General features: G+C 40.0%; 1 protein-coding gene across 6 annotated transcripts; it reads left to right on the top strand.

Moving 5' to 3' along the window:
* Window positions 2562–13172, top strand: LOC8065266 (serine/threonine-protein kinase prpf4B). 6 transcript variants are annotated; one of them, XR_002447142.1, is made up of 16 exons: window positions 2562–2960; window positions 3395–4428; window positions 4545–4726; window positions 4838–5070; window positions 5153–5221; window positions 5459–5531; window positions 5631–5787; window positions 5876–6167; window positions 6355–6469; window positions 6592–6755; window positions 7008–7082; window positions 7160–7556; window positions 7952–8011; window positions 8476–8518; window positions 12134–12242; window positions 12630–13172. XR_002447142.1 is itself a non-coding variant. In XM_002443628.2 (12 exons), the coding sequence occupies exons 1-12, from the start codon at window positions 2667–2669 to the stop codon at window positions 7346–7348; spliced, it is 2877 nt and encodes a 958-aa protein (XP_002443673.1). In that variant the 5' UTR covers window positions 2562–2666; the 3' UTR covers window positions 7349–7751. The 6 variants fall into 6 exon arrangements, 1 of the variants encoding a protein (XP_002443673.1); XR_002447141.1 differs by lacking the exon at window positions 12630–13172 and having other exon boundaries at window positions 12134–12572; XR_002447143.1 differs by lacking the exon at window positions 12630–13172 and having other exon boundaries at window positions 12131–12572.

Below are 13327 nucleotides of genomic sequence, written 5' to 3'. Positions count from 1 at the left end.
ATTCTTCTTACACATAAATCAACCTAGTTTGAATATTTCACATTTCTGGAAGCAAGCATCATATTTTTAATATATTTAAAACACATGAAATAAAGCACATAAAATCATGTTTTGGGATGAATGACATGCTCATGATGCTATGCTTGATGAGAATGCTTATGCATGTTGTGATAGGGCTAAATGCATGCTTAACACCTAGGGTGTTACAGACACGATCGTGTAGCCTGCTATGCTATAGTCTCTCCGATAGAAGTTGAGTGATTATCTATCACTCGCGAGAGGTAGGAAATTTATATTAATGTTGTTATCGCATTATATATGAATGATAATTGGAGACCGGGCGAAACGATATTTGGATTTGGACTGTGGACTTGAGCAAGGCTCTGGTTGCATGTGTTCCGCCTGGGTCGTTTGAGGATCGTCTGTTGCTGTCTGATGGTAGTCAGGCCATAGACTTATTATTCTAAACACATACTTGCTTATGGGAGCGGAAAGACTCATTACTCTTTTGTTGTGGGTTCTGGCTCTTTCTAGACCGACTAATTGGAGGCAGGGACAGGTGAAGGTCTAAGCATTGTAGTAAGGTCGGGCCTTATGTGCGGAGGCTTAAGGTCCAAGTTTGGACGGGACCTCGAACCCTCGACAGGAGTAGAATGGGTTGGTCTTGTTTGTATTTGGGGTGCAGGTGAGGTGTGTGTTTCAGGGTACCCATCTGGGATACATTGATTCGTGAATCACCATTGTCATGACGGTATGACTTGGCTATGATCTAGCATCGTAGTAAGAACTGGAACTTAGAAGATAGTAAAATGGTTCTGATTGCTCAACCATTGCTTGGAATAGCATAGGTGCTTACATAGAATGATTATTTAATGAATGAATCATGACTACTAATAAAATAAACTTTAAGGATTCACTCTTAGTAATGCTTCTGCTATGCAAGTAAACCTGCCAGCAGATAGCCTTGCATAATCCTTGGAGTATTTTATTTCCTCCTTAAGGATAAGTCTTGCGGAGTACATTGAGTACTCAGTGTTTGTTCTATCATGTTGCAGGAGATCTCCCTTGCGATGCAAGTTTAGAACTTTATTTACCATCAACCTTTACGAAAATGTTTTATAAAGAAAAAGACTTACACTCTGTTATCATTTCATGCAAACAAATGATCACTATGTTAGTACTTAACTTGTCATTAAATGATTTATTATTTCCGCTCATGTAATACTCTGGTATTGTAATTCAAGTGATGTAAGAAATGACTAAGAATGTTGTAAGTTTATTCTCTCATTTATGATCCTACTGGGAAATGTGGTTCATCGAGTTCTTCCGTGTGGTGTGCTCGACGAAATCGAATGGTTTAATGGTTTTGCTGGAGTACTTAGTGTCTAGTGGAAGACAAGTACTCTTGGGAGGTCATTAAATTAGGCAGTTCTGCCATAGGTATTTGACAACATATTGAAAAACTATTGATGATTGATAGATCGGGTTCAACCCTCATTCATGAGATTATTAGAAATGGAGGCGAAGAAAGAGAGCTCAAGCTAGGTCGGACTGAGCTTATTCTCACTGGGTGCTGGTATATTTGATGGCAAAGGGGACAACTAGTTCATGAGGAACAAATCCAATATCCACTAAGGTCATCATTGTCTATTGCAGCGGGTACAACAAAATCATTGTCACAACGAAAAGGGGGTTGTAATTAATCAAGGCTGGAGAAAACCCTCTAAGGGGTATTTGATGATCAACGTTGATGGGACATTTGATGAAACAAAAGGATCAGAAAACTCTGGCGCTATTATCAGAGACACTAGGGGCACTTTCATCGCTGCACCACATAGCTTTATCCCTCATATCTTGGATGCACCGTAGGTCTTAGGGATGGTCTCCTATTGGCCCAACAAATTGGATGTAGTTGTGTTGAGATCCAATCTAATTGCATAAAAGTAGTTCAAATGATGCATGATGGAGGCTTCTCGGCCACGGCTACAGTGGCATTCTATGATAAGATCGTCCAGCTATGGAAGGAATTTGGCAAGATATCTATTAGTCACTATAATCGATCTTGTAATTCAGTAGCCTACGAATTAGCTAAGCAAACTTTAGTAGAGAAGAGTTCTCAAGTTTATGCTACATTTGCTTGTAAACGTTGTAGCCACTTATATGAATTCAATAAAGTTGGTGTGAAGTTAAAAAAAAACATGGAGAGAGGGAATCGGGGCTGAGTGGGGCCACGATGTCAGGTCAGATGGATCGTAGATATCTCGATCTTGGGCCTTGTTTAGTTCACCCCAAAAACAAAAAGTTTTCAAGATTCTCCGTCACATCGAATCTTGTGGCACATGTATGAAGCATTAAATATAGACGAAAGCAAAAACTAATTACACAGTTTAGCTGGAAATCGCGAGACGAATCTTTTAATCATAGTTAGTTCATAATTGGATAATATTTGTCACAAACAAACGAAAGTGCTACAGTACCGAAATTCGAAATCTTTTCGGAACTAAACAAGGCCTTGTTTGCGCTGCCACCATCGACTCGGTCCGCAAGCGCAAGCAAGTTCGCATCGCATCGCATCGCATCGGCAATTCGGCATCGCCGTCTAGCTCGCAGGGAGGAGAGAGGGGGAGCCTCTAACCCTAACCCTACCCGCCCCTGTCGCCATCGCCATGGCCGCCGGCGGAGAGCCCTCCCCCTCCCCCTCCGCCGTGTCCCCCGCATCCCCCACCAAGCACTCTCGCTCGCCCGACGACACCCAGCCCGACGCATCTCCGAAGCGCCGCAAGCGCCACCATCACCACCGCCGCCACCACCACCACCGTCGGCACCGTCACGCCGATTCCCCGGTACCCGTGGCAGCCGACGAAGAGGTAGAGGAGGGGGAGATACTCGACGATGCCGCCGCCGCCTCTGCCATGGAGGTCGATGCTGCGTCCGCCGCCCCACAGGCTTCCCTTGCTCCGGTACATCTCTCTCCGCCTGCCCCCTTCGGTTTGACTTTAACTAGCTCTGCAAGCGCTACTCGTTACTACAGTATAGTCTAGTCTCTAGTCTGTTTTTTTTTAGTCTCCCGGCTTGCTCATGTATTCTGACTATGTCATGTCAGTTGCTCTCGAGGGCACCGCATCCATCTGAAAAAATAAACACCACTGACTGGAAGCAACTACTTCGTCTGTAGCAAAAATCTTGCCTTTTCGCAGTCTTGTCTTGGTGGGGTTTTCCACCTAAGACAGCAAATTGATAACATCTCTGTTGTTCAGGCGCATCAGTCTAAATCAGGAAATTAGAGGTGCCGGTCTTGTTCAGTTTCTGCAACACATTTAGTATTACTTGCATATCCTTTTACTGCTTCTCCATGCCAAGTTGGCTAATCTACTTACTGTTTGATATATCACAGATGCAGGAGCACTTTGGTAATGGTGCTGATACAGACTCAAACACAGATGCAACCGAGATGCAAGCTCCTGCTCCGCCTACCTTTCCATCCGCAAAAGATGGAAGGAGGTCACTTGACGGTGCCCCTGAGTCTGAAAGCGGAGGTATCCTTTCAAGTGATGCTGAGAATAACAAAGGGCATGAACAAAAGCAAAGGCAAAGCCGTTCGAAATCTCCAAATCCCAGAAGGGAGAAGGAAAGGAGGCACACAGATGAGCATCACTCTTCATCTTCAAAAGATCATTATTCCAAAAATCATTCTAGAACATCTCCTTACTCAAGGCATCAAAGTGAAGCTCATTCAAGAGATCAGCACTTGAGATCTAGAGAGAGAGGTGATGACACTAATGGTTCTCGTGCAAGTCTTAGGGATGGTTCTAATCGTGAGAGCCATGATCGGAATGGGAAGTCTGGCAGACATACGATTAGGACCCAGGAGAGTGAAAGGGAGAGGAGCAGCAGCCGTGGTATTCATGATAGACATGGTGACAGGCACTGCGATAGACGTGGCAGCCAGGAAAGGTACAGAGATGATAGGATAGATAGAGACAAAATTGATTCACTAGAAGCTACTCGTAGGCACAGAGAAAGAAGCAGGAGTTATAGTAGATCGGATCTAAGGGAAAGTACGCGTCTTTGTGATCAAAGCCGGGAGAGGGAAAGACAGAGTGGTAGTTTGAGGCATAGGGATCATGACAGCAAGAGCGATACAAGTAAAGATCGGCATAGAGAATCTGGCAGGGTTAGCAGTGCACATGAAAGGGAGAGAGGGAGAGATGCTAGGGACAGGGAATGGCACAGGGTCAAGGGAAGTGAAACTCATAGAGCTAAGGAAGGGCGGGACAAAGTTAGCGATGGTGATAGGCACAGGGATTCAACACGCTCAAAATATAGTGTTTCTGATGGTTACAAAGAGAGGACAAGATCTGGGGAGAAAGGTAGAGATGTTGACCATAAAAACCGAAAGTTTGAAGAAACGAAGGAAAATTCTCTCAAGTAAGGCAATTTCCGCATGACTAACTGATAACTAATTCATTAACCTCCTTTCTATTTCTTTTTCCTTGTTTTTGGTTTCTGCATATTTACATTTACTTCTCTTATCTTGATATTAGGGAGGAAGATGAAGAGGAGTACCAAGAGAAAATAGAACAGCAGTTAGCAATGCAGGAGGAAGACGACCCTGAAAAAATCAAAGAGGAAGCAAGGAGGAGGAAAGAAGCTATCATGGCGAAGTACAGACAGCAGCAATCGCAGAAGCAGGATATGGAATCTAAACCAAGTAGCAATGATGAAGGTAACTTGATTAGATAATGTTGGGTTCACATAATGCATGACTAACACCTTTACTGTGCTATATGTCCATACCAATTTAGTTGTTATTGAAAGATATATGTTGTCTGTGCAGAAGTAAGAGCAATGGATGGAAATGAAACTATATATCAGAAAGATGATAACGATAGCGGCTCTACGGGGAATGACGAAGCTGAAAATAAGCATAATTCTTCAGAGGTATTTGATGACAAAACAGACTTTACTGTGGGAAAGTCTCCTGCTCATAATGATGCTTCAACTAGCGCGGGAGCATTCACTGATGAGAGGACAATAGGTGTTTCAGGTCTTGGAGAGGGTTCTCCCAAGGTAATTGTTTCCTGCTATCGTATTGAATAAACATATTAATCCATATCATCCTGAAAACTTACTAGTCCCCTTCATATTCCAGAGCGAGAGATCAGCAGACATGTTTTGTGATGACATTTTCGGAGAATCACCTGCAGGAATTAGAAAATCAGTATGATTCCTATCCCTTCTGCTACGTATAGAAGTGCCATACTATTCCAATCGCTACGCCACAAGAAGAGACACTGTTTGATGCACACACTAATCTTTCTGAACATGTATTATTTGCATGTCAAAGTAAACTTGTTAATTTTCGAAGATGGAATATTTATGCCTGTTTATTTTCCAATATATTGGATAAAATTCCTTTGTTTTGTTTATTCAGTCACGAAATCATTTTGTTGTACAGGGCAAGGATGATGGTTTGCATATTGAGAGAAATGCTCTTCATGACAACTGGGATGATGCAGATGGGTACTACAGTAAGTTCTCTGCTATCTTATGTCCAATTTTCCTTGCCAGTGTATTGTTCTCTCCTGTTTTGTCCATTCATTCATTTTCTTGTTTTTGCTACTGTGCAGCTTACCGGTTCGGAGAATTGCTGGATGGCCGTTATGAAATCATAGCAGCACATGGGAAGGGTGTGTTCTCAACAGTTGTGCGGGCAAAAGATCTTAAAGCGAGTAAAGATGATCCTGAAGAAGTTGCTATCAAAATTATTCGCAACAATGAGACAATGTAAGTTAAGCTCCCTAGAGATGTTCTCTTGCAATTTCTAGTATGGGAAATTAAATAGGACACTGTAATTCAATATTTGGTTATACAGGTACAAGGCTGGTAAGCAAGAGGTTTCAATATTGGAAAAACTTGCAAGTGCGGACCGCGAGGACAAACGTCATTGCGTGCGGTTTATTTCTAGTTTCATGTACCGGAACCATCTTTGCTTAGTTTTTGAATCTCTCAATATGAATCTTCGTGAGGTTTTAAAGAAATTTGGTCGTAATATTGGGCTTAAACTGACTGCGGTGAGGGCATATTCAAAGCAGCTTTTCATCGCCCTGAAGCACCTGAAGAACTGCAAAGTTTTGCACTGTGATATAAAACCGGATAATATGCTGGTATGCTATCTTGCTTATCATCATTTTTTAATTATATATGTATTATCCGCTAGTTTTCTTAAAATATTGATAGGAATTGCATCTTGACACATAAAAACTCTATTTTTTTTATATGCTGTCATTTCATTCTTTCATGCACACTACCAATTAACACCATTTATTACTGTGTCCATTGCTTGTACCCTAGGTGAATGAGGCTAAGAATGTGCTCAAGCTATGTGATTTTGGCAATGCTATGCTTGCTGGTATGAATGAAGTTACACCTTATCTTGTCAGCCGTTTCTATCGGGCACCTGAAATCAGTGAGTTCTTTCATCTTTACCTGGAATTTTTTTAGATTCCTTTCCTACTTTGAACTCATATTTGTTTTCTGTATCCATGTTACCTACCTATATATGACAACTAACATGTTGTTTTCTTGCAGTTCTTGGGTTAGCCTATGACCACCCTTTAGACATGTGGTCAGTTGGCTGCTGTCTATATGAGCTTTATACCGGGAAAGTCTTATTTCCTGGTGCATCAAACAATGCCATGCTTCGGCTTCATATGGAACTGAAGGGTCCATTCCCTAAGAAGATGCTTCGAAAGGTTAGTCTTACATGCTTGCATCATTGTTAACCTTAACGAATGAATAGCTCTTTATTTTTGTGGTAGTAGGATCTGCAAGATTGCATACTAATGACCTTTTATCCTTTTTAAACAATTCCATATATCTGTTGAACTCTTAAATGAACTTGCAAATACTTCTCTATTTTTTTTTTTGTTTTTGCGAGCACTTCTCTAATTGATTGAACAGATAAACATTGCTCTCAATGAATGTGTCTACTTTCCATTTTGTAGGGTGCCTTTACAATGCAACACTTCGATCAAGATCTCAATTTTCATGCTACCGAGGAGGATCCTGTGACAAAAACGGTGTGTATGGAACCTCTTTCCTATGTTCTGTTTGTATTATTCGAATTCTTTATTCATTACTATACTTCTGTTTGCAGGCTGTGAGAAGGTTAATTTTGAACATTAAGCCAAAGGATGTTGGTTCTTTGATTTCAAACTCTCCTGGCGAGGATCCAAAAATGCTATCCAGTTTTAAAGATCTTCTTGAGAAAATATTTATCTTAGATCCAGAAAAGAGGATAACCGTATCACAAGCACTTAGCCATCCATTTATCACTGGCAAGTGACATAAGATGCTGATTCCTCTTGACATTGAACTTAGCATCTACACTGTAAAATACAATTTGGGTTCCTCTTGTCTAATCATCGACGTTTCTGTCTTGTGTCCTGTGAGCTCTGAGAACAAGTACATGGATGAAGCATGGAACTATGGAAGAGATGGATATCTGCAGACCTTGTTGCATGCACTTATCATTTGGATATATTCTGTTGCTTGTAAGACAACTGGCCAGTTGGCATTCCATTCCTGTATACAATCTTTCCTATGGATTTACAAGATATACATGAAAGTCTTCTGCATTTCACTAAACAATTGTGCTGACTTGTGGATCTGTTGTTTAACTGGTGTAAGCAAATCGTTGTATGTGCTTAGCACACTTATATGAACACATTTTTATTTGTGTGCTGGCACGTACTTTGCTGATGTTTAAGATTGCCTGCCTGGTATGCTTGTCCTCAAGCACTAACATATCTGGGGGTCCAATTCACCAGAATTTCGTACTGCTATTTCATGCTAACACAGGCCTTGTGTACTGTTAAATTGTTTCTTACATCTACTTGTGTACTGTTTCAATTTATAAGATTCTATTCTAATTTCTTTTTCCATTCAGGATTCTGCCAGGGCCTCTGCTGTGTGCACATTTTATATGCTTAAGGGCCAACATAAGAAGGTACCCTGGTTAATATCTGGGTAACTTAATGTGTTTGAACCCATCAACGTATTGTTTTCTCTGTTATATTAGGTCGAGAGATGGCATATTGAATTTTATACCATTCATATGTCCTGATCGTTTGGTCTTTCCATTAGATGTGCAATGTTAAATCTATTATTAAATTATTAAATTTTCTGGATGGCCATTGCCAAATTTAGGCACCCGTAGTTTCTTATCTACATTCCTCCCAGATTTGTAACTACTTATGCGCACACACTGGATGGACGCAAAGTAAATGTAAAGTAATCAAATACAAGCACATGTACCAGTGTCTATGTTCTATTTGCATTATTAAAGTAGAGTAGTTCTTTGAGAATTTGTTTGCTTTACTAAATTAGTTGTAACAAAGCTTCTAATTTTTTTTGCCTACTTATCTTCATGGAGTATCAATTGAAAATTGGTTTTGCTTTTATGTTATTGAGGTCCTGGGATGGAGATCGCCGGACCCTCTACTCACTCTCCATGGTAAATTCTTTCGACCCTGGATGTCTTCCATTTTTTTTTTGTTATTATAGAGTTATCACCTAATAGTTAGTAATGGGTTGGTACATTAGCGCTGATTTAGTTTTTCAATGTTAGCAACCCTTTTCTGTTTATTAGGTGTATTTCTAATATTTTTTTTGCATTTTGTTAAGTAATTTCTTTTTGTCAGTTTCATCAAACATTGATCTTCCAAACAATTTGTTTGTCTTTTGTGTGTCCACCAAACTTTTCCATATTAATGGGTTCTGAAATTCAAGTACTATAATACTTTACTATGGAAGATGTCTTCTCTATCATGTAACGAAGTGTGTGAAACATGAGAAACATTTTTGTCTTATGTAACAATGTGGGAGCTGATTATTACATTGACTGCTAGTTATAGAACCGTGGGCTTATTACTTTTATGTTGTATCTAGATCTGCCACATGTAGATATACGCTGGTTGGATTAACCTTGTTATCTGAAAGCCGAAAGTCTACTGTGTAATTAGTTATCAAGTTAGGATTATTTTTCCTGTCTCAAACACATGCACGAGGGTACAGGGAAAAGAAATCCCAACTTAGCCCCCCCCCCCCTTCCTCCTTCAGTCTCTAAGCACGCAGGACCTGGAATGCTCTCAGCCTGTTAGCAGCGTGGAATGCTCTCATTTGTGATTGCCTGCAGCACTGCCATACCTTGCAACGGCGCTGTTAAAAACACATCATTCCAATGTTTCTAGATCTCTCAACCCACCAAGATAGTGAATTCAGGCCTTTCCTGCTATTATTTGGCACTTACTTGGCACACTAACTGATTTGTTTAGCCCCTAGGAGCGCAGGCCCATGCATTTGGATCATTGTGCAATTAGTAATTATATGCTGAGATACTGTTCATTGGTGGTTAACTTGTGCCAATATAATAAGTTGCCTTTAATAAACTATAAGAAACAGGGCTAGTGGGATAATACTTGGGGCTATACACAACATGCTTGATTACAGTGTGTGTTGGTGTGAGAGAAAAGAGCTTGTGCTGTTTCGCTTGTATGCTGGTTCAGACATCCAGTGATGGTATGTTCTTGCAATTTTTAAATATAATGTGCTATGCTAGTTACTGTCAGTACTAGGTAAAGACATTTAGGAAAGATCATCATACTATAGGTGTTGGTGATTACCATGTCACTGGATAATTAATCTGTCTATAATTTTAGTTCACCTGCTTTTTGCTGAAATCTGTTGTGAAGCTGGCCGATTCATGTCCCAGCTGTAATTTTGGTTGACTGTCTTGTATTTTGTACTATCTCATCTGGATATTTTTTATACTTACAATCAACATAAGTTTTGCTCCTAGCCAAGAGCAGATGACTTCTCCATGGGAAACAAAATAGAACAAAAACATATTGGTGATGTGTGTTGTTCTTGCATAACTGCTATATCAGTTATGTTAGATGCAAAAAATGCACCTGAGTTGTTACCAGTCTGAATGAGGTGGCATCGTCCTCTTTTTCTACCTTAAGTCTTTAGTCTTTTGTTCAATGACCCGTGCTTGATACATAGAGTTGATCGAGGAAAACATTAGTAACATCCTTGCTCACATACTGCTGAAGCGTCGTGTCTGTCTCTTGTATGACATTTGTTTGCTCCCTTCATTTTTTTTTTGAACACGGTTCAAAAGTGCACAAAGAAAAAATGACCAAACAGAACACCTGAACATGGTGCACTCAGAAAAGTGCACAAGCCGCACTAGAAACCTGCACCCACGAAGCACTTATATATAACAAAAGCGCCAATCAATAGAAAAGGACAACCAAACAGGCCCATGGCTAAGTTCCTGAGCTCCCTGACCCTGGAAGTGCCACAGTAATTTCCTACTTCGATATTCCTTCTATCTGTATTAGTTGTTTCTTTATGAGGGTTTCTAGTGGTCGGCAACGTATCATATGCAACCCAGCTTCGTGTGCAACCTATGCAACCACCAATTAAGGTCACAAGATTTAGATCCAACGTCTGAGGTTTTTTTCACTTAAACCCCTCCACCTGTGGGTTTAAATCTAACCCGTGTGTATCCAGATGGGAGGGTTTAAGTGAAAAAAAACTTCAGACGTTGGATCTAGATCCTGTGGCTTTAATTGGTGGTTGCATAGGTTGCACATGATACGTTCCCCTAGTGGCCTGCCTCTGGTAATTATAGGAAAGATATTGGAATGCCTGTCTTGAAGTAGTCTGAACGATTGATTTCTCTAATGGTATAAATACGGGCCACAGAATGTCTATGATATTTGGGATCTGGTTGTTATGACTACATAGCAAACATCTGCCTGACATTTCTGACATGTGTGGTTAACCTGCAAAGTTCGGCTTAGGGCTTGGAGATTTTTGGTCGTTTTTTCATGTTCTTGTTGTGGTGATTAGGTAAATCCAAAGTACAGTGTGTGTGAGCGTGTGTGAGTTGTGGGGTGTGTGTGTGGGTGTTGGGTCTCTTGGACCTGTGTACCTGTTTTCTACCTTAATGAAATGACGCGCAGTTCTCCTGCGCTGTTCGAGAAAAAAAAACCTGCAAAGTTCGGCATCCAACCCAACTTGCCTAATTGCCTTCTTTTCCATATTTCATTGTGGGTTTTGCAACATTATGTTACAAAATTGTGGGCAAGCACGAATCTCAAGTCACTACCTTCTTTATTGTTTATTAGCCTCTCAGGCTGTATAAATAACACATTCTGAAGTGCTTGTAGCCTAGTACACTTGCGGTTCTACAAATATTCTACCATCAGTTAATTGGGAGCACAAAAATATATTGTTTGCTAGTGGTGCTGTATTCTGCCTTGATATTTTGTGAACTATGCAGTAATGGAAAACCACAAGCCGAAGCATGGTTAAAAAAAGTATAACTAAGCAACAGTAATTAAGCAAAACTGTTCAGCACTAACTAAAAACTCACAAACATTTTCTCTCTTTTTAGTCAGTTGACCTCTGCTGCTCATACATTTTGTTGTAATGTGCATGATATATTTTTTTCAGTCCATGTGACAATTTTGCCCTTTCATGTCTGTTGATAAACAGTTTGTCCATTAGTGGCACGCAAGATTTTAATATTTCATGCCAAAATTTGTGCTGCTAATGTTTTGCCAGTGGAACTGGCAATTTGTTTCTTGATGCGTGCGCACTATAATACTATATTTGGTTCAAATTAGATGGTAGCTTTTTTTTTTCATGTTCTACAACTTCTGAGCAATTCTTGCTCATTTCTCTGATATATTTGCATGAATTCATCTCCCATGAAGGGATTAAATGAGGTTGATATGTAAATTTTGTCGGCCTTAGTGTAGTGCATTGGTGAGGCTATTGAATTTGCTCTTGTATTTGTCGATTGGCTGTAAGGTTGGTTTAGCAGAAAGCGTGTTCCATTCGTGTATGCATTGTATTTGTATATTGGAACAAAATGTAATGGTATAGTCTATCGTGTGTTTAGGGTGAATACATTTTATGCTTGTAACGCAAGTGAGATTTGTTTTTGCAAAGCTGTTAATCATTCACGTTGACATGGCTTAGGTAACAATGCCCAAGCATGAGAATAGCATCTTGTGGACTAATATGTTATTTCTTGATATATCGATATTAGCAGGATGAGTATTTGACATTATTACAAGATATGTTGACTTGCCTGATGATGCTAGTAAGCTAGTTGCAGTTCTACAAGTGAAGTCAAGAAGCTCACCATGCATCACTCACAGGTTACCATCAGACATTCTAGAGCTACTGTACAACCTGTAGTCCCTGTCCATGTTTTTTAAGAAAAAAAAGAGAAACTCATCTCTAAGAGTACTTCATATCACTTCCCCCATCTTTTGGCAATTGGCAAATAGGGTGGCATCGTGTGTAAAAATGCGTTCTTGCGCACATCCCTATTTCCCGCGCTGTCTTGATCATTGTAGAGGTGGAAGGGTGTGAGAAAATAGAGTAGTAAAAGGTTCCTCATGCATATATACAAGAGAATAAATAAAAGTAATTATGATAATTTATAAATAGTACATAATTTTTTATGTAAAATTATCTTTATTTTAGGAGTGGATTGTACAAAACTTTTAGAGATGATTTTTTTCTCCCATTATCTTTTTTAGGAGTTATAAAACTACTATATATTTTTGGGAGGAAAAAATAAAATACTCTTGGATATGCTCTTACTGCCTCGATAGCAAAGCATTGGCGGCACACTACTCTGCTCCTGAAGATGTTTCTTGGGCCGATAGAATCTCGTGTGAGGTAGCGGTGCAGGTGGGCAGCTTAGGATCCACTCGTATCCGCAGCCTTGCAAGAAAAGACGACCATGAATCATGATGTACCATTGGCCGAAGAGTATGGGGTCCTTCGAGGATTGCATTCCAAGGTATCAACCTCGCGCAGGCAGACCAAGGGACAAAAGAGACATGGGTTAAGATGCCAACGAGTATGTACCTGACGGATAGTGGTCGCCCGGCCCTGAAGGCGGGCAAACGGGGCGGCTGCCTTGGGACCCCAATTAGATAGGGTCCCACCCTTAAATATACAAACCATGCAATGATTTTTAAAGTATTTGTACATTTATATAAATTGTTACATCTGAATATTGTTTTTGCATATAGAGTTAAGTATTTATGAGTTATATATACAAGTACTATTCTATATCTCCGAAATGTTATACTGAATATAGAATTCAGTATCGTTCAGTATTTTGCGTTTCAATGTTGTTCAGTTTTTTGTAGTCTTGGATGTAGTACAGAATGATATTTAATGTTGTTCAATATTATTCAACATTTTTTCTGCTTAGTCTTGGCTTACG

This window comes from Sorghum bicolor, chromosome 8 (genome assembly GCF_000003195.3).
Source record: "Sorghum bicolor cultivar BTx623 chromosome 8, Sorghum_bicolor_NCBIv3, whole genome shotgun sequence".
NCBI lineage: Eukaryota > Viridiplantae > Streptophyta > Magnoliopsida > Poales > Poaceae > Sorghum > Sorghum bicolor.
Note: the sequence above shows the minus strand (reverse complement) of the source record. Positions and strands in the feature narration are given on the sequence as shown.

Bases quoted from the DNA above. Each gene is read 5' to 3' on its own strand.
- LOC8065266 (XM_002443628.2), top strand. From the start codon at position 2,667: ATGGCCGCCGGCGGAGAGCCCTCCCCCTCCCCCTCCGCCGTGTCCCCC. The intron at 4,727-4,837 runs GTAACTTGATTA...TTGTCTGTGCAG, and splicing joins ACCAAGTAGCAATGATGAAG to AAGTAAGAGCAATGGATGGA. The intron at 5,222-5,458 runs GTATGATTCCTA...TTTGTTGTACAG, and splicing joins CTGCAGGAATTAGAAAATCA to GGCAAGGATGATGGTTTGCA.